At 48.0% G+C, this 18,509-nt stretch overlaps 8 protein-coding genes across 8 annotated transcripts; 1 reads left to right on the top strand and 7 right to left on the bottom strand.

Moving 5' to 3' along the window:
* Positions 1-74: 74 nt before the first annotated feature.
* On the top strand, positions 75-1,533 carry HD556DRAFT_1520583 (uncharacterized protein). The gene is made up of 2 exons (XM_041309155.1): positions 75-317; positions 371-1,533. The coding sequence occupies exons 1-2, from the start codon at positions 126-128 to the stop codon at positions 1,394-1,396; spliced, it is 1,218 nt and encodes a 405-aa protein (XP_041157265.1). The 5' UTR covers positions 75-125; the 3' UTR covers positions 1,397-1,533.
* A 1,341-nt stretch (positions 1,534-2,874) lies between these two features.
* HD556DRAFT_1446225 (acid protease) lies at positions 2,875-4,604 on the bottom strand (the record flags this gene model as incomplete). The annotated part of the gene is made up of 11 exons (XM_041307049.1): positions 2,875-2,975; positions 3,034-3,169; positions 3,218-3,290; positions 3,341-3,386; positions 3,435-3,540; positions 3,600-3,654; positions 3,707-3,889; positions 3,942-4,044; positions 4,095-4,134; positions 4,195-4,271; positions 4,334-4,604. The coding sequence occupies 11 exons, from the start codon at positions 4,602-4,604 to the stop codon at positions 2,875-2,877; spliced, it is 1,191 nt and encodes a 396-aa protein (XP_041157264.1).
* Positions 4,605-5,533: 929 nt separating this feature from the next.
* On the bottom strand, positions 5,534-7,631 carry HD556DRAFT_1490722 (acid protease; the record flags this gene model as incomplete). The annotated part of the gene is made up of 11 exons (XM_041308789.1): positions 5,534-6,007; positions 6,066-6,201; positions 6,250-6,322; positions 6,373-6,418; positions 6,467-6,572; positions 6,633-6,687; positions 6,740-6,922; positions 6,973-7,075; positions 7,126-7,165; positions 7,222-7,298; positions 7,361-7,631. 11 exons carry the CDS (start codon positions 7,629-7,631, stop codon positions 5,907-5,909), a joined length of 1,191 nt encoding a protein of 396 aa, XP_041157263.1. The 3' UTR covers positions 5,534-5,906.
* Positions 7,632-8,323: 692 nt separating this feature from the next.
* Positions 8,324-9,902, bottom strand: HD556DRAFT_733757 (thioesterase-like superfamily-domain-containing protein). The gene is made up of 5 exons (XM_041311457.1): positions 9,699-9,902; positions 9,622-9,635; positions 9,384-9,568; positions 8,924-9,330; positions 8,324-8,873 (listed from the first exon to the last, which is right to left on the bottom strand). Exons 1-5 carry the CDS (start codon positions 9,797-9,799, stop codon positions 8,573-8,575), a joined length of 1,008 nt encoding a protein of 335 aa, XP_041157262.1. The 5' UTR covers positions 9,800-9,902; the 3' UTR covers positions 8,324-8,572.
* Positions 9,879-11,273, bottom strand: HD556DRAFT_1392501 (YjeF N-terminal domain-like protein). Its single transcript, XM_041303587.1, has 7 exons — positions 11,205-11,273; positions 11,094-11,141; positions 10,901-11,036; positions 10,813-10,850; positions 10,736-10,759; positions 10,328-10,674; positions 9,879-10,277 (listed from the first exon to the last, which is right to left on the bottom strand). The coding sequence occupies exons 1-7, from the start codon at positions 11,241-11,243 to the stop codon at positions 10,190-10,192; spliced, it is 720 nt and encodes a 239-aa protein (XP_041157261.1). The 5' UTR covers positions 11,244-11,273; the 3' UTR covers positions 9,879-10,189.
* Positions 11,274-11,276: 3 nt separating this feature from the next.
* HD556DRAFT_1392493 (uncharacterized protein) lies at positions 11,277-12,878 on the bottom strand. The gene is made up of 3 exons (XM_041303586.1): positions 12,340-12,878; positions 12,108-12,288; positions 11,277-12,049 (listed from the first exon to the last, which is right to left on the bottom strand). The coding sequence occupies exons 1-3, from the start codon at positions 12,694-12,696 to the stop codon at positions 11,493-11,495; spliced, it is 1,095 nt and encodes a 364-aa protein (XP_041157260.1). The 5' UTR covers positions 12,697-12,878; the 3' UTR covers positions 11,277-11,492.
* A 268-nt stretch (positions 12,879-13,146) lies between these two features.
* Positions 13,147-13,863, bottom strand: HD556DRAFT_1446222 (uncharacterized protein; the record flags this gene model as incomplete). Its single annotated transcript, XM_041307048.1, has 3 exons — positions 13,147-13,193; positions 13,246-13,533; positions 13,581-13,863. 3 exons carry the CDS (start codon positions 13,861-13,863, stop codon positions 13,147-13,149), a joined length of 618 nt encoding a protein of 205 aa, XP_041157259.1.
* A 739-nt stretch (positions 13,864-14,602) lies between these two features.
* On the bottom strand, positions 14,603-18,506 carry HD556DRAFT_1433390 (putative aminoadipate reductase; the record flags this gene model as incomplete). The annotated part of the gene is made up of 13 exons (XM_041305216.1): positions 14,603-14,821; positions 14,877-15,134; positions 15,184-15,333; positions 15,390-15,668; positions 15,715-16,258; positions 16,309-16,473; positions 16,526-16,687; positions 16,742-16,957; positions 17,013-17,119; positions 17,169-17,387; positions 17,466-17,728; positions 17,784-18,144; positions 18,198-18,506. The coding sequence occupies 13 exons, from the start codon at positions 18,504-18,506 to the stop codon at positions 14,603-14,605; spliced, it is 3,252 nt and encodes a 1,083-aa protein (XP_041157258.1).
* Positions 18,507-18,509: the final 3 nt, after the last annotated feature.

Raw genomic sequence — 18,509 nt, 5'->3', positions numbered from 1 at the left:
AAATCTTGGAAAATACTGCACCTGGCACGTGACTTCTATAAAGTTGCGCTTCCATTTTTGGATTATCGATTCACGTTGTGTTTTACTGAACAACATTCACCACGATCGATTGTTCATCGCTAACCATGGCGGCATCCAAGGCGATTCTTGACATTCGTGGCAAACAATTAAAGCTCGAAACAGCTGCTGATGTTGCCCCCTTCACTACCGGCGTCGACCCTACCAAACTCACAGCTATCCACCTTGGAGGCAATTCCATCGGCGTGGAGGCTGCCAAGGCATTTGGTCGATTCCTCGAGACTGCGGACGTGCTTCAAGTGCGTACTATAGTTCCTTAACTAAAGATCGTTCCCCACTGACTCGTGTTCAGCTTGCAGACTTGGCAGATATCTTTACGGGACGTACTATCGAGGAGATCCCTGCTGCTATACAAGCACTCCTCGATCCACTCTCACACAAGACCTCCCTTCGAGAGATAAACCTCAATGATAACGCGTTTGGAGAGCGTGTTGTGCCCTTCCTTACACCCTTTCTCGAAAGTAATCACTCTATACGCGTCCTCCGTCTCAATAACAATGGCCTCGGGCCCGCTGGTGGCAAGAAGATTGCAGAAGCTGTGCGCAAGTCTGCACCAACAGATGGCTCACGATCAAACCTTGAGGTTGTCATCTGCGGCCGAAATCGGCTAGAGGACCCAGGAGCTACCGCCTGGGCCAAGGCATTCGAGGCACACAAGACACTCACAGAGGTGCAAATGCCCCAGAATGGCATTCGTATGGATGGTGTTGAGGCCCTTGGGCGAGGTCTTGTCGCATGCTCTGAATTGCAGATTGTCAATTTCCAGGACAATGCATTCATAGATGTGGAGATGGATGAAGAAGGTCGGAAAGCTGTTCATGCATGGGGTGAGGCCCTCAAAACCAGCTGGCCAAAGCTACGCTTCCTCGACCTTTCTGACTGCATGCTCTCGAACGGAGAAGGCGAAGTACCACCACTCCTAGAGGCTTTCAACGATCCGAATACAAAGAGTCTTCAGAATCTTCAGGAGCTACGATTGCAGAACAACAACCTCGATGCCCAAAGCTACGAGGTCCTTGCGCAAGCCGTGACGAAGTTGACCAAGCTGAAACGGTTAGACCTGCAGGACAATGATGACGTTGAGGATAACGAACATCTGGATGACATCGCCGAACACTTGAAAGCTCACGGTGGCAAGCTCATCCGTACGGAAGAGGACGAAGAGGAGGAGGGAGACGACGAAGGGAAGGTTGAAGAGTTACCAGAGGCTGAGGAAGCGGAGGAAATTCCCGTACCACCGGCAACGGACAAGAAATCAACCTTCGAGATGGTTGCAGACACACTCGCCGATCTCATGAGCAAAGTGCACGTTGGTTGAACCTCAAATTCTAATGTGTAAATCTCTTACTGTACGCTACAACTCGCGGATGTCAAGTTACCATGTATACCAATTCTATCGTACCATAGCAGCAGTTAAGTATCTCGGTCCTCGATAAGAGTAGAATGCATGCATTTTTCTCCTAATTCTAAGCTCCTGCATGAAAAAACCCGGGATACTGAATACAGTGTCGTGTCCTGAAGGGTTGAGGATGTACGCATGGGCAACATCGTCATTGTGTACCAGCTCTATACTATCCCCGCCATTCAGAACAGTGAGCACTGAGGAGTGTGTTACATTTAGATTTTCTGCGCGACCGAGGATACTATCGAGAAACATTCAAACTTGTTCCGCTCTGTGGTAAACTCATAGTACAGTTGCCCGACGCACGTTGGCCTGAAGGGCGTGACCAAGGAAATAAAGATGTGGCTGACTGGCTTTGAGTGACTTCGGTAATAGGTATTAGCAAAAAAAATGCGCTGGTATTTGATATGGACAACATCTTTCCATGCCCTTTCGTCTACCTGTGTATTAAAAGTCTGCATCACGGCTGCACCTGGTTAAAACGATGTGCAGCACACAAGACTTGTAGAATTTATACAGTTACCTTGTCATCGCTGTCATCATCTGCAAAATACAGAGTCTGATTCATTGTCGTGGCACGGCAGCAGCCTGGGTCAGTGCTCAGTGCATAAGCGTATGCTTGAGGACATCGATGCTGTTTGAAATGTGCCGTACCTGTCATCGGCCCTAAGAAATGTTAAGATGTCATGATCAATCTAGAAATTGTCTGCAGTCGAATTCAGGGTGGTACGTGGATTGAAGATTCATCCAACCATGTAACACGGCACCTGAGGGTAACTTTCATGCTCCGCTTGGAGGTGCCGTGCCGATGGGCCTGCCGTGTCCCTACTTTGTCCCAAACCGACCACTTCGGGGTGACTTTCGTAATGCTACCGTGGCCACCATTTACTGTCTATGACTGATCGCAAGGGTCCAGAGACATTTGACTATGGCTGCTAGCTGTCAAGGGTTTAGGAACATGTGTCCGCTGTCATTCGAGGTCGACAGCAACTTTAAATTGCATTGCCAATCGCATATATAGGAAATTGCTTGAATCACCTGCGGTAATATAGTCTTGAGGCCTGAATCTCAGCACCAAGATGTCGTAGTCAAACGCTCCGAGTTACGGGCGAAGGGCGCCTCGGCAGTCCGCAATCACTGCAGTGGCCCCGCCAGTATTCGATCATGCTGCTGTATGTAGCCAGCTATGATATTCAATCTCTCAGACTTGGCGTTACATCCCACGGGTAATGCTAATGACAAAAGTGTGATTTTCTCTGGTACATTTACTAGCCACAGTACACGCCTGAAACTGTTTACGAGCAAAATCACATACATTGGATAGGTAGCTTAAAGCCCTCTGTGATCGTCAAAATAAAAGAATTCCGCGACAGAAAACGGTGCGGGGTCTGTCATCAGTTGGTATCAGCATCAGTGTATGCCGTTGTCGCAAGACCGAGCTGCTCGTTCCCGGTATCAAAGAAAGTGTAAAAGCGTTGAATCCAGCCAAATCCATCTGGAATGCACATGACATTTGTAAGACCGAGACCCCAGTAAGATATCATGGGACGTACTTATGAAGTCCAGTCCGCTCCCCACTGAGGAACCCAGGTCAGACACGATCAGATAGATCTGTCCCTCCTCTCCTCCGAGGATGCTGTTCAGACCACGTGGCCAGATCTGAGCATTAGGCGTAAACTCGTAGGTGACCTATTCCAATAATCAATCAGAGGCTCATCATATGAGAGAAAACCTTACACCGCCGATATTGAAATACAAGCTTTGAAGTTCAGCGTATTGTTCCGACGTGATCGTTAGGAGACCTGTCGTCCTGATCTACATAAGATGCCAGGCATTATGGACTCATCGAACTGAACTCACGAGTCTTCGACGGCACCAGTTGCCTGCTGATAGGCCTGGAAAGCCTCTGCACATTTCGGTGAGTGACAAATATCACAGTGGGATATGTGCATACCAGTGGCAAGGAGAAGAAGTGTAGTGCCAGTGTCCACAATGCCGGCAGTCGTATTCAAGATTGTTTGATCAGTACCGTACGATACAGACTGATCGATACCCCAATACTATAATGGATGATCGTCAAAATTAGTAAGCAGTACATTTCAGTCAGGCTGTGATTTACCGCCGAGGCTGGGGAGGTGGTGGTAAGCGGAACAGTATTGAGTGTGCCAGTGTACCTGACATATGATGTTAGATAAAGTCAGAATTAAAAGAAAAATGCCTTCTAACTTGGTGCTATCGGTCCCACCGAATGTAAGCTCTCCATTGGATACGTTAGCCGTGGAAGACGGCTCGTAGGAGATGCCGAGTGAATCGGAAGAGATTGTTCCCTGAGCGTATAAGTTGTCGGTAACTGTAGGCACATCCGTCGTGTTAGACACGGTTCCCTGTGTAAGGTCTACGGGACCAACACTGCAAAGACTTATCAGCACTACGAGACATTACTCTTCAAACTAGATGTTACCCCAATATACCATCGACACCCTCGAACCCTTGCGCGTATGAAGCCACGCCGATGCCTTGGTTCTGGATAACCAAGTCTGGCCCTAAGGTCACGGTGTCGGTGTCTGATCCACATTTAGCTGGTGCGATTGTAGCCGAAAGAAGCAGTCCTTACATTCCTCTCCGGACATACTTCCCGAACCATAGCTGACATTCTAGATTCCAGACCAGTCTGTTAACAGCATCATAACACTAGGGGCAGCTAGCTCACTCACTATGGTGTTACCAGTGTCGTAACTGGTGCTTGTGGGTTCGTATGGCAGATCTGCACCAATCCACGTATTCGAACTCCCTGGAATATCGTTGACATATAAATAAGTGCCAGTTTATTCACGTCACTAATATTCCACTAACCAGTATCGATCAACAATGTATAATCGGTCGCTGGACTTCCAACACCAACTTGTATAGTGTAAGTGACACCTGAATCGGTGACATCAATGCTAGACTCTGCCCCAGTACTGCTGTGGCGTTTGGCTTTGGCAGCCAAGAAGGCATGGTGGGGCTTGCCAGCCAGGAACTTCTGTGCGCGGACGCGGTCGCGCTTAAGAAGCTCCTTGGCACCACCTTGGGCTGCGCGCAGACGAGTCGCAAAGGGGATTCCACGAATAACGATGTGTGACATGATTTGAGGTAACAAAGTTGGGAAGACAAAGTGAAGACAACTGCGTTGAGTGACACTCTTTATATAAGTCGGGTTGGAGATGGGTGCTATGGCTTCTAGGCATCACTAATAGCCGGAGGATATATTGACACTGTAAGGCATTGCCAGGGGAAAGCAGGACCCTCTGAAGAGGAGAGCCTCCCAAAAATAACCTTGTCGACTGAAATACCAACATAGTTATTATCGTAGCTTGGCAGGGAACTATAATGACAACAAGTCAACGCGAGAACAATTGTGATCAGAATGGGTGCAGGTACGAACAAGGGGCACTCCAGATCGAGCAAAGACCAGAGGTGCTATGCAAAAGTGTGAGATCCAAGGAGTCCGAAGCTATGTACCATGTCACCTGTCTGTCATGAAAAAATCACTGGTCATGTTTGCTCGAAAACAAACATCAGTGACCCTGGCCGGATAATGGTAAAGCTTGCATGGAAAAGCAGGGTCGATGAGCCGGAGCTTTGTATCGCCGTGTCTCTGACAGCGAAGCTTCCATCTGATCTGAGCAAGACAGAGGTAGAGAGATAGCGAAGCTTCCATATGTCCAGTCTGAGCAAGACAGAGAGGGTCAACAATAGGTGCCAATCACTGTGGATAGTAGAAGTTCCTCTAAAAATCACTGGGAAATGCGCTAATGCTGAATGTGTCAGAGACTCAGAGTAACCTAGGCTCGTGACCACCTGGCTTATACGTCACGGACAAGTCGATCGGGAAACCCAGGCTGGTCGATCTCGAAGTGATTTGGCAGGCGAAGCGAGGAGTTTGAATTTTAGCAGGTGCTGGTCATGGCGGTGGTACTCAACAGCTGTGCTACACCCGCCCCATGACGTATCACGTGACCTTGTGCCGGCTTAAGGTACACGGAACTTTGGAAGAAACGACCTCCGCCGCCACACCAACACAGGTCCCATTCTACATATGCATCACCTCATCTCACCTGATTTACACCCAAACTGGTGGAGTCAGCTATAAATTTGAACCTATCTGGTTACTTTGTATAGGAAATCCTCACATCGAAATGTCCGACATTTTCAACAGTGTTATTAACACTCGTTATTAACAGGCAGCTGTTGAAAAGTATCAACTTTTCAACCGTACCCTAATGGTCGTATCTTTCAGTCTGAGACTTCATGTTACATCTGACTGTGGTAATGCTAATGACAAAGATGATTTTCTCTAGAACGTTTACTAGTAAATACTAGTACACGCCTGAAACTATTTCAAAGTAAACTTGAAAATAATGTGAGGGCTTTGCGGGAACCATCATCAGTTGGTATCAGCATCAGTGTATGCCGTTGTCGCAAGACCGAGCTGCTTGTTCCCGGTATCAAAGACAGTGTAATAGCGTTGAATCCAGCCAAATCCGTCTGGAATGCACATGACAGTTGTCAGACCCAGACCCCAGTAAGATATCATGGGACGTACTTATGAAATCCAACCCGCTCCCCACGTTAGAACCAAGGTCAGACGCGATCAGATAGATCTGTCCCTCATTTCCTCCGAGGATGCTGTTCAGACCACGTGGCCAGATCTGAGCATTAGGCGTAAACTCGTAGGTGACCTATTCCAATAATCAATCAGAGGTTCATCATACTAGAGAAAAACTTACACCGCCGATATTGAAGTACAAGCTTTGAAGTTCAGCGTATTGTGCCGACGTGATCGTTAGGAGTCCTGTCGTCCTGATCCACATAAGATGCCAGGCATTATGGACTCATCGAACTGAACTCACGAGTCTTCGACGGCACCAGTTGCCTTCTGATAGGCCTGGAAAGCCTCTGCACATTTCGGTGAGTGACAGATATCACAGTGAAATATGTGCATACCAGTGGCAAGGAGAAGAAGGGTAGTACCAGTGTCCACAATGCCGGCAGTCGTATTCAAGATTGTTTGGCTAGTGCCGTACGATACCGACTGATTGATACCCCAATACTACGATGGATGATCGTCAAAATTAGTAAGCAGTACATTTTCGGTCAGGCTGTGATTTACCGCCGAGGCTGGGGAGGTGGTGGTAAGTGGAACAGTATTGAGTGTGCCAGTGTACCTGATACATGATGTCAGACAAAGTCAGAACAAAAAGGAAGGTGTCTTCTAACTTGGTGCTATCGGTCCCACCGAATGTAAGCTCTCCATTGGATACATTAGCTGTGGAGGACGGCTCGTAGGAGATGCCGAGTGAATTGGAAGAGATTGTTCCTTGAGCGTATAAGTTGTCGGTAACTGTAGGCACATCCGTCGTGTTAGACACGGTTCCCCGTGTAAGGTCTACGGGACCGACACTGCAAAGATATCAGCGCTACAAAATACTGCTTTTCAGACCAAATGTTACCCCAATATACCATCGACGCCCTCGAACCCTTGCGCGGATGAAGCCACGCCGATGCCTTGGTTCTTGATAACCAAGTCTGGCCCTAAGGTCACGGTGTCGGTGTCTGATCCACATTTAGTTGGTGCGATTGTAGCTGAAAGAAGCAGTCCTTACATTCCTTTCCGGACATGCTTCCCGAACCATAGCTGACATTCTAAGTTGCAGACCAGTCTGTTAACAGTATCATAGCACTAGAAGCAGCTAGCTCACTATAGTGTTTCCAGTGTTGTGACTAGTGCTTGTGGGTTTGTATGGCAGGTCTGCACCAATCCACGTATTCGAACTCCCTGGAATATCGTTGACATATAAATAAGTGCCAGTTTATTCACGTCACTAATATTCCACTGACCAGTATCGATCAACAATGTATAATCGGTCGCTGGGCTTCCAACACCGACTTGCATAGTGTAAGTGACACCTGAATCGGTGACATCAATGCTAGACTCCGCGCCAGTACCGCTGGCATGTTTGGCTTTGGCAGCAACGAAGGCATGATGGGACTTGCTAGCCAGGAACTTCTGTGCGCGGGCGCGGTCGCGTTCAAGAAGCTCTTTGGCACCACCTTTGGCTGCGCGCAAACGAGTCGCAAAGGGGATTCCACGAATAACGACGTGTGACATGATTTGAGTGGTTTGAGATAAAAGTTGGGAAGACAAAGTGAAGACAACTGCGTTGAGTGACACTGTTTATATAAGTCGGATTGGAGGTGGGCCAAGGCTTCTAGGCGTTACTAGTAGCCGGAGGATAAGTATACGGATGCTGTGAAGCACTAGCAGGGGAAAGAACGACCCTGTCAAGGGGAGCTCCTCCCCAAAATAACCTTGTCAATTGACATGTCATCACAGCATCCATCGTGCCCCGAAGAACCACAATGACGATAACGCGCCAACGATCGTCATCAGAATGAGTGCAGGCACGAACGCGGGGCATTCTAGATCCGACCAAAGACCAGAGAGAGGTGTGAGATCCGAGGAGTGCGACCCTGTCGATATTTTATCGGAGCAACAATCGCTCCCCGTACCATGACACCTGCCTGTCATGAAACAGTCACCACTAGTAGTCATGTTTGCTTGCAAACACACCGTGGCATCAATGCCCCTGGCAGGATAATGATAATGGTAAAGCTTGTATGGCAAGGCAGGGTCGGCGAGTCGGGGCTTTGTATGACCGTTTCTGATAGCGAGGCTTCTAGGTCTGAGCAAGACAGAGATAGCGAAGCTTCCATGTGTCTGGTCTGAGCAGGACAAAGAACGTTAACAACACGTGCCAATTTTGGCTACTGCGCCAATCCCTCGTTCGGTTAATCCTGAGAACGGTTTTCACGGTCGGTGGGAAGAATTATGCTCCAGGCTCTCCGCAAAGACAAATATGGAGTTTTGGATATACGACTGAACCAGATATCGAGATCCGAGTAACGTTGCAACATCCCACAGTGTCCATACATATGCCTACGACCGGCGATAGCTGCATTCCGACCATACGGAAATACGTGGAAACTCTAAGTCCAGCTCAAATATGTTTCGACTCTCGAAACCACTGGACGGTACCACCGGTTAGTAGTCTACAGCTTAGTGGTCACTTTGTCCCTGCTGCCTTGACGGTGATTGAGGTCCATAGGCAGAGTGAGGGCCATTTGGTCAACAACTGCAATGCAGTACTGCTTGTCCCTCCAACCAGCTTCTAATTTACCCTGGCCAATTGCAGAAGGGGCAGTCCAGACTTCAACGCGAGCATTATGTCTTCCGTGGGGATCAGTCAAAAAACGTGATTCGCTATATAAGCCGACCGTTCGAGAAGCATAATCCTGAGATGAGGGAATACGGGCCTTGAATTCGACTGTCATGGTCACGGTCGGGAACCAACTAGAAAAGGGAGTCAACGCTACGTGACTAGAATACAGGGCCGAACGAACCAATCTAATGTTCCGTGACTAGCTGGCTCTGAGTCAGGTAGGAGGGAAGGGATATTGAGAAACATGTCCCCGAAAAATGGAATAGATGAAGGCTTTATTTCATCTTCTGGTCTGGTTAGCTCACACCATGCACCCCATTCGACGCCTCCTCCGCCTATGATTTCAGTATCAACTCGGGTCTGGCTACGCATAGCATTGCACGCCAAAATAGTGTGGTCCATGGACCAACTCAGAAGAGAGTGGAACCTCCAGACATGCCTCATTCTATCTCGGATGGCTGCAGATGGATGATCGTGCAGGGGTAGGCGTCGAGCATATGGAGATGGTGCTGCTAAACTGCGAGGAATTTCGCCCGGCACAGGAGTAAGATCACCAAAAATAAGATGGGATGTCAGTCTGGTGTCCCCCTGCTCACACGATCAACCACACGACTATCGCGGAGAGCGGGTGTGTCACTCACTCCCTGGACGAGATCCGCTAAAAGATTTGTAAAATTTTTGCCTATCTTCTGGACACTAACGCGCACTTCCGCAGGCCCAACATTCGTCGCGCGAAGAAAATGGGCGGTTACGTGGATGGGATCTTTATGTACTGTCTCCGATTGAAATCGAGTGCAAGCTTCCACGATCTGCCCCAATGTATAACCTGGCGAGATGTCTTGTTACCATAAAACGACCTTCGGAAAGCAACATGCATACCTCCTTGAGGAATTCTAAAGAATGATCGTGGCTCGCCTTCGCAATGAGCACACAACTAGATATAACCAAAAACTCACGACCCAATCACCCAACTACCATTTAGTTCCGTCACGTATGTAGCAGTTTCACTAGACCGCGAGGTTTCCGAAACGTATAAAGCTCGCACTAGGGGGACCATACAGTTTCGACGACTTGCAAAGTAATAGCGAACGGTTAGTCTCCCAACGCCAGTCCGACTGCGACAAACGGGAACCAAACGCTAACACACAAAGGTAACACAAAGATACAAAAAATACTTTCAAAAATCAAGAGCATGGTTCAACTTATGTACTGTACTGACATATGTACACTCATAGGAATCATTGAGTCGTCAAACTTCATACTGTGGTATCCGCTATCATTGTTGTATACCCATGAAGCTCTCGACGAGTTGAAGCCATTATGTAAATATCGTAGGAAGCTGGCAAGAGGAAGATTAAATTCAAATGCAGTGAGGAGCGGCGTCGTTTTTATTTGACGGTGTAACCGTCATATCACTCCTACCCATGTCATAATACCATAGATAAAGCTACATTCTATAGTTCCTCGGTAGTTCCACAATCTGATCGAATCCAGGATACTCAGGAAGGTTGAGCTGGAACTTCTCCTGCATTGCCCTGACAGCAAGTATGGACATCATTCCAGCATTTAACTTTTCAACACTTACTTTGGCACGAAACGCCCTCCGAGGAAATGCCTTCCCTTGAAGTATTTCGCTCCTACCTTTGGTGCTGTCAAACTGATCAGGACGTCAGGATTCAGCCCGACGCCTTCTGCATTTCCGAGTTCGACATCCCATCCACTTGGAATATCGACCGAGACAATCGGGAGCCCGGATGCAGATATAAGCTTCAGTGCATCGTCAAACGGTGCTCGCACTGGCGGTTTGAACGAAAACCCAAAAATGGCGTCCAGAATAAGGTTCGAGGACTGGAGGAGGCGAGGTAGCTCCTCAGCAGATGTTGCAGGTGGAACGATGGGGATGTCCATATTAATGCATTGTTTTTGCAGGCGCTACCAGTCCCGTTAAGATGCTGTATCAAATAGAGAACAACACTTCACGATGTGGACTAACCCTATAGATGTCTTTTGAGCCTGGCTGTTAGGGGTTACATTTCGGGACTGTTACTTCACTAGGTGGATGTGACTTACCTTGGGCATGTATATCGTTGGCTTGTAACCAAACATCCCTAAGAAAAATCAGCACAGGAACAAGGAGTGGGTCACTCTGAGAGCATACCAAGATGTCTAGCCGCAACCAATCCATCTCCTCCTTGGTTTCCTGGTCCACAACATACCAAGACTTTCGGATACTTTTCCTTGCTGTACACTGTAGATAGCGTTTGGGCGCAGGCTAACCCAGCCAGCTCCATCAACTGCAACACGGGTCATGCTTGAGTATCGTATGCTGATACAGGACTGAAGCCCCGTGCCTGATCCAAACTGAACGCCCCAACAGCATTCATAAGCTCCTCATCAATCTGTCCGTTACTCGGATGAGCTCGTAGTTAATACGCAACGATAATGTTGAACGTTCTATGCACCTGTTGGGCCAGCTGCGCGGTAAGGTAACGGATGGACATATAGGTTGATTTCTGGATCCGGCAATGGTCACGGTGGGAAGTTTAAATTCGCAGAAAGTCCAACTTGACCCAAATATAATATTGAATAATCGATAAACAACATCAGTGATGGCAATTACAACAAGATGCAGACAATGAAAAATAATGACCGGCGTACAATAAAAATGCAGTAGACCACAGTACAACAACAGCAAGAATATTAACGTCTTCCGATGAAGAAAAAATCGAGAGCTTGTCCACGAGGTACAGTCAGATGATAGCAGCTGACTTAGCGCATACCCGGCGATGCTCTTCCCAGTCCTTTTTTTGATGTTCAGGAGAACAGTACTTCACCAACCGGCACTTGCTACACACAAGTCCATTATTGTTCGGAGTATCCCCACTGTCGGCGCTGCTCTGCGATCCTTCACTACTCTCGGCGTACTGCGATGTTTCTTCGTTGAAACAAATGCTGCAGTCGATCCAGTTGCACATCTCCCGAGATCTCACCTTCCTCCCATTTCGACGACCGCGTTTTATCGACAATACTACTGCACCTTCAATGCCACGACGAGGAAAGCGTATCATTTCGCAGTCGTCGTTACAGCACGGGTTGGGACAACCACTAGGAAAGTCAAAAAATATTTCTTCTGATGGAACGAATAGTGGGTGTGTGAATAAAATTTGGGAATAGGAAGTGGTCTGATGGGAGAATAATATGATGAAGGGAGGTCGTTTCTCGTGGAGAATGGCTCGGAAAGCGATATCAATTTGAGGAAAACATGGTGTGCGTCGTTGTTTGAGGAGAGTATGGCTCAAACGCATATCTAGGACCCATAAATCAATGTCAACATGCAGACTGGTAACGGATTGATGGTCACAAACGATTGAACTGGATCTCGTTCTCCACGCTAGGTTTACACGTGCGCCCGAATGCATGTCGACAAACAAGGTTGAAGTATTCTGTTACATCGTCCATCTCTTGGCGTTTCATGTCTGTAACAATGATGTATACATCGTCACAGCCAATGTCGTGCATCCCTCTGAGCATCATCAGCTCAGGCAGCTAAGATTATCCTCAGTGACATTAATCAAGATCTAGCAGCTAAGTCCTTACCATAGTAAATACAACAGGCATCATGGACAATTTTCGGTCTTGCATTGACCTGTGATGATATACATGTGTCGACCAGGTACGATCCAGAGGAATCAGACGACCGGTGTCGACTGTACGACAGAAGATGTTTTCTGGAAGAAAATCTCCTTTATTCCAGACGAGGACTTGGCGTCTGAGAGTGTTTGCGGCATGCTTTCGCTCTCTGACACCTTGAAACCATTCCCAATACGCGTCATTGCGGTGCTCAAGCCACTTGTCGATTAACATGTCTGTAGCATCATGATCGAGCGTTTTGCATATCAGCTCGCTCATCGAGAGGGTGGGCTGCGATAGAGCCGAGTAATGCCTCTTCGCCATAGCTGAGCGTGGCACAACCTCGGATAAATTACTCCACTGTCGTGAATGTAACGAAAGGAAGATAACCGGGATGATGATGGACTACCTGCAAGGGGCCTGTGAAAGAGATGGCTTACGGCAAGAAGCACGTACACGCCGGCCCTAACCCGTTCGAAACTGGATGGATGACTAAGAACTGTACATCAGTGGTACGCAGTGATTGCCAACGAAGACGTTCCGCTCAACATCCTCAACGTTTTAACGCTTCTAATTGTGCAGGACTATCAATTTGCCCGTGATCACTGGCAGTCCTTCGTGCAACTCGGACGGGTAGTTCACAATCTGGCATTCAACGTTAAAACACCCGCAACTACCAATCATAGCTCAAAGTCACAGTGCTTTCCAGAGCACGATAAGGAGCAATATATACCAGCCCGACTCCCTCCATAAAATGGTCACCAACTCTCGTTCCTAGTGACCAGTTGCATGACATGTTTTGGCATGCGTGCGGGTGGCATCTATGACACCGTTAGCGAAAACCTTAGGAAAACTGGCAACTACGAGTTTTACCTATAATGAGACGCAGGGGCGAAGTTTCAGAGAGACCCTCTCCTGCGGTAAGCAGAGCATCGAGCTTTTCGTGTTCTTCTATCTTCCTTCCACAAGTACCTTGCCATGTCACAACCGTCCGATATCGTGCGGGGAGATAATCATTACGGAAAATGTGGTTGGTGAGGTGGGCTATTATTTCGAGCTTTGCCTCCTGGGCATGGCAAAATTTAACGCGCTGCGTCACGGCGGGCGTCACATTCTTGTGAGTGTAAACATAACTGAACCACAAATGAGGTGGACAATCGGCTTCCCGGGGTAAGGACCAATATTCGCGTCAAAAACTAATTACTCACCGATGACCAGCCTAAGAGCAGACTGGGGGCATTTGCCTGCACCTTCTGTCAGCAGTTCTTCCAGGGCATCACTTGGGTTGAGACGCTGCCCGCTGTGGTTCTCCCAATATGACAGCGACCGATGCTGGGCCTCGACGAATCCCTGACGGAATAAATGCTCGAGCACATCTTCCAAGTCAGTTAACTTCTCATTCTGAAACTCAAGTTCCACCAACTGAGTGGTCGCTGGCTTGTTGCAGCGTGATGCTTGGTGATAAGTTAACCATAGCTCGTTGTGGGTCATCATGAGCAAGCAGATAGAGAAGAAAAGTGAGAGTTGGTTGGGCAATGGCTAAGGATCGAGATACGAGCCACCTGCTTTTATATGGTTTCTTTAGGCGTGCTAAAGATTTTTAGTAAGAACTCTTCTGCCGTAAAAACATTCCTTCCGCAAAGCACCGACCCATGAGTCTGCTATTTTACATCAGCAAAAGACCCACGATTTTCGCATGTCAACAAGAAGTTTGATGTTGGCCTACTATGGCGACGCGTTACGCGTTCCTCACGTGCCACTTGCCGTCAGTTCCCTTTCATACATATTCATATTTTTCGCCCAGAATCTCACTAGAACGCAGTTTACTAGTAGCGTCAGTGTGCAGCCTTAATTAAGCTCTACGCCTCAAATTGATGCTTTATGCGAGACAGTGTATCCTGTTCAGATAGAACTCGGTATCATGCACTTGTTGGAGAGTCGTCGGTACTGGCTCCTTGATGAAAATCTGACTGTTTTCTCTTAGTAGCGACTGCAAAAGAACTTTGGCTTTCAACTGTTTGACAAATCGCCTTTGTCTAAGTCTTCGGCTTGGCTTGGTGCGTGTATGCTTCTAGCTTCATCTTTACTACGAGTACTGATCAAGTAAGTATCAACGGTCAGCAGGTTCTAAAAGAACGAAGCGTGCGAGTGATCTTCGGGCATCATGCATTCATTTTCTAGCACAATCACCTCATACCTCGCGTCATAACATCAAGACTTACTCAAATGTTCATTGAAACATCCCCATTGCCTCCCAATAATCCACCCACTGTGCAGCATCTGCCGAAGACAGCGACTTCAGTTCCTTCATCGTTGGACTAACGCGTTCCGCTACGACAGTGGTGAATAAAGTCATGCCACCCGCTTCGGAGCCTATCTTTCCGGACGCCCTGATCGCAATGTCTGATTGAGTCATGGAACGCATGAAGTTGAGAAGCTTGATAGCAGGCTGTAATCGAAGAATATATTGGAAACGTTCTGGCCAGCTATCGAGATACACGTACGATGCGTTCCATGTTCTCTTGGCTCAAGTCCTTGGCACTTGATTCGAGCTTTTCGAGCCACTCTGAGAATGGCACAAGAGGTAGCGGGTAACTTGTTACTTTACGCTCAACCAGGGCGTCCGCAATGGGCTGCATCAACGTCTTCCATGCAGTCGGTCTCGGATGCACTAGATTCACCGCGATGGGAGGTTCTTCTTCCGCGAAAGCTACATCAAGAAAAGCATTTGATGCGGCTTGTGGAGGGATCCAAGACACAAACTAAAATGCACATGTCACGAATAGATACCCTCGATAGTAATGGACTTACTTCTTTAGCTTCCGGAAGTGCGCCTAGACTAACACTCGATTTGACGATGATCGGTAGCCAGCCTTTCGTGGTCCAAGCTCCTCGCGGGGGTCCTCCTGATACTTGTCCCATTCGGAATGATGATGCCGGTAACTTGCTGTTGACGAGAACCTTGATGGAAACAGTATTGGTAGAACTCATGCGTCCAAAAGTAGCTTGTGACTTACCCTTTCCGCAACATATTTGCTCTCGCCATAGCCAAGACCGACTGCAACCTCGGCGTCGTATTCCACTTCTTCAGGGAATGGTCCTTTCGCTTTGTCCCAACTTTGAGCAGATGAGATGGAAGATGCGAACATAAAACGTGGCTTTGGATGACGCGGAGAAGATAGTGCCAAGTCTATAAGATTCCGCATTCCCCGCACATCAGTGTCAAATGACGAGAGCGCCAGGTTATAGTCGAGTCGCCAAGCGCTGTGAATGATGACAGTGACAGACGTGCAGATCTACACTATCTTTAGTCAATTCAGTGACACTGGAAGTGACGCAAACCTTCTGATATAGCTCCTTATCCAGACCTAGGTGGTCATCGGATGTATCAGTTTCTACATACATTAGTTTGTCGGATTGAAGCACGGTAGAATCTAAACCGCGATCTTTGAACGAATTTTCCTGTCGTTGTTGTATGGATGCCCCCTTTGACGGGGGATTGAAGGTATATACCATAGACACGTCCTCGCGCTGGAGTAGATCTGCAAGCAGGTATGAGGCAAAACAACCCACAGACCCGGTCAGGGCAACCACATGGTCACTTTGGCTATACCCATTAACTAAAGTGGTGTCGACCTCTGTGACAGAGTTCCCTAATCCGACTGAATACCTCTCGATCATGTTCTCGATATCAGCCTTGGCGTCGACAGCAATTGTATCATTCCGCTGCGATACTGCATTAATGACGCTCCTCGCAAGCCGGGGAATTGAAGGACTTGAAAATATGATGTTCTGGTCAATCCGTAATGCTGATGCCTGAAGGTCGCGATCTGAAGATGAGCTGAGAGAGCCGATAATGCGGTTTTTGAGAAATGTCGCAGAGAGACTAGATGTACGGAGTAAGCAGAGCACTAGCCTTTGTCAGTCTCGACCCACCTGTCAAAGCCCTGAGTAAAAAGGTCCGCATCAGGATCAACTTCCTTGTCGGCATTCACAGCAGCAGCGTGAACCTTGAGCCATCCCTCAACATCTTCCGCAGTCCAGCTTGTAGGCAAAGGTATATCGATACCTGCTCTAGTGCTGCCCTCCACCTTTTCATATCTGTCGCCCATGAATTCTAGTTAACAGAATGACGAATGGGTACCATGCTCACAGGGCATTGATTTCCTCCTCATACAGCTTGGTGGTTGCTTTCTTGATGACGGTCCCTTTTCCAGCTCGAAGCATGGGCTTCTCACTGTGTGTCACAAGAATCATCTCTTTGAAGATCCTGCTGAAGGCAGGAGCCTCCTTATTCGCTTCCTCTATGTCCGGCCTTCAAGAACTTCTTCAGACGCAACAGTAGCATGCGATCTTTTAGGGGACTTACCACACTCGGTTCCTAAACTCAGCGAGTTGTTTTTCGTCATCGACGTCAATTTCACACCCTGCCCGTGGCTCTATAAGGATCCCAACTTGATTGCGTCCACGACCAAAGATGACGGCGCCGGTTACGTAGGGGTTGGCGCAGATGATGCTCTCCATGGGAGCTGGTACTGTCTTCTCCCCGGACGAGAGTATCAAAACGTCGTCAATCCTTCCTACGCTACAAGGAAAATGTCAGAGAACATGAATAAGAATAACACAAATTTCCGTCGTACATCTTCCACAAACCCTCTATGGTCGGGTGCTTGATAAATACATCTGAAGTAGCATAACCCTTGACGTCCGGAAGATTCTCTACTGACACTTGATGCGTCGGGGTTGTCTGCAAGAAAGTGTTTGACGCGTGTTCAAAGATTGACTCATAGACGCACCAAAACTTGACATTCATATGTACCATCGTCCTGTGGAGCCCATCTGATCTTGGAATTTGGTCCAAATCGCACCCAGTCCCAAAACTTTTGTTCGACCGAATTTCGGATAAAATGAGTGCTGGTACCAAATTCTGTAGCTCCGTAGTTACAAGAAAGTTTGACCCCTGCATTCATTAGGGTATTTCCTATCTTAGGCGCGAGAGAACCGCCACCATAGATCTGCATTGGGATCAACGCCAGTGATTCCTTGTCGCAGCATCAATGACAAACTTACAACATATTCGAGGTCTCCAGAACATCGACAGCACTCGGTGAAAATGCCCATTGTTCCAGAAAGGCAGGCACAACCATCAAAGTGTTCAGTTTCGTCTTGAGCACAGAGTCCAAGATGTTGTGCGAGTTGGGTACGAGGAAGGATGTAGGCGGGTAAATAGACACACTGCTCAGGGCGGCGATAGGGGCAAGCAGCTGAAAATATATACCAAAGGTATGAAATGATGGCAAAGGCGCAGCGTCGATGCGGATAGGAGTGGGCAGGTTAACGAGGTCGAGGATAGATGCTAACGGTACTCTATCTTAGCATTGTTCGCTGTGCAGATTATTTTACCGACTCACGCGTTAGGCACCAGTGGATGGCAGTCAAGTTACTTATTGGAATAGGTTTGGGGAAGCCAGTGCTGCCAGAAGAGTGCAGGTAGAATAATACATCGTTATCAGACGACGGCGAACCTAGGGAAGGGTACGGGACAATAGCCTCGTTGGGAGTACCACTAACGAGTGAGGGGTACAGGTGTTTCAGCGCCGGAATCTCATCAATCTGCAGCTGGCTTGTTTGGGTGGCAGACATAAGACCGGCTTCGACTCCGTCGATTAGGGAAGCGAGCGAGAGCCGAGTCGTGATTAAACGACGGCATTTTGTTTTCTGCATCATGCTCATGACTGCCGCCGCCGAATTACGAGGGGACATGAGGAATGGCTTGAAATAACAGTAATCAGAAACCCAATCATTCAGCAAATGTATATACACACAACTAGCCCAGCGAAGATTATGCCCATGAATACTGTCTGATAAAGAAGAGTGTCGGAGTTCGCGATGAGAACGACCACTTCTTTGTCTGCACCTGCGGAGGCTGGCCTAATTTCCTGGGCGGCCCGATGACAAGCTCGATAGAAGTCTGAGTGAGAAATAGAGACCAGGTCATTGCTGTCAGGTTTGTCATAGACAAAGAAAGTGATGTCTGAGTTATGTTGCGCATTGAATTCAACCAATTGAGGGAGGGACAGAGATCCATCGAGGGGAGGGTAATCGACATCACCTCGATGATATGACGCGACCATGGT

This window comes from Suillus plorans, assembly GCF_016647745.1.
Source record: "Suillus plorans strain S12 chromosome Unknown HD556scaffold_51, whole genome shotgun sequence".
Classification (NCBI taxonomy): domain Eukaryota; kingdom Fungi; phylum Basidiomycota; class Agaricomycetes; order Boletales; family Suillaceae; genus Suillus; species Suillus plorans.
This window is presented reverse-complemented; position numbering and strand designations above follow the sequence as displayed.

What these genes read in the sequence shown, in the direction of transcription:
- HD556DRAFT_1520583 (XM_041309155.1), top strand. Translation starts at nt 126, where the DNA reads ATGGCGGCATCCAAGGCGATTCTTGACATTCGTGGCAAACAATTAAAG. An exon ending in AGACTGCGGACGTGCTTCAA is followed by an intron (nt 318 to 370) that starts GTGCGTACTATA and finishes ACTCGTGTTCAG; the next exon opens with CTTGCAGACTTGGCAGATAT.
- HD556DRAFT_733757 (XM_041311457.1), bottom strand. Translation starts at nt 9,799, where the DNA reads ATGGTCCCCCTAGTGCGAGCTTTATACGTTTCGGAAACCTCGCGGTCT. An exon ending in TAGCGGATCTCGTCCAGGGA is followed by an intron (nt 9,331 to 9,383) that starts GTGAGTGACACA and finishes TCGTGTGAGCAG; the next exon opens with GGGGACACCAGACTGACATC. An exon ending in AGTCACGGAACATTAGATTG is followed by an intron (nt 8,874 to 8,923) that starts GTTCGTTCGGCC and finishes TCCCTTTTCTAG; the next exon opens with TTGGTTCCCGACCGTGACCA.
- HD556DRAFT_1392501 (XM_041303587.1), bottom strand. Translation starts at nt 11,243, where the DNA reads ATGTCCATCCGTTACCTTACCGCGCAGCTGGCCCAACAG. An exon ending in CCGCGCAGCTGGCCCAACAG is followed by an intron (nt 11,142 to 11,204) that starts GTGCATAGAACG and finishes AGTAACGGACAG; the next exon opens with ATTGATGAGGAGCTTATGAA. An exon ending in CAACGATATACATGCCCAAG is followed by an intron (nt 10,760 to 10,812) that starts GTAAGTCACATC and finishes AACCCCTAACAG; the next exon opens with CCAGGCTCAAAAGACATCTA.
- HD556DRAFT_1392493 (XM_041303586.1), bottom strand. Translation starts at nt 12,696, where the DNA reads ATGGCGAAGAGGCATTACTCGGCTCTATCGCAGCCCACCCTCTCGATG. An exon ending in TGCCTGTTGTATTTACTATG is followed by an intron (nt 12,289 to 12,339) that starts GTAAGGACTTAG and finishes GGATAATCTTAG; the next exon opens with CTGCCTGAGCTGATGATGCT. An exon ending in GAACGAGATCCAGTTCAATC is followed by an intron (nt 12,050 to 12,107) that starts GTTTGTGACCAT and finishes TATGGGTCCTAG; the next exon opens with ATATGCGTTTGAGCCATACT.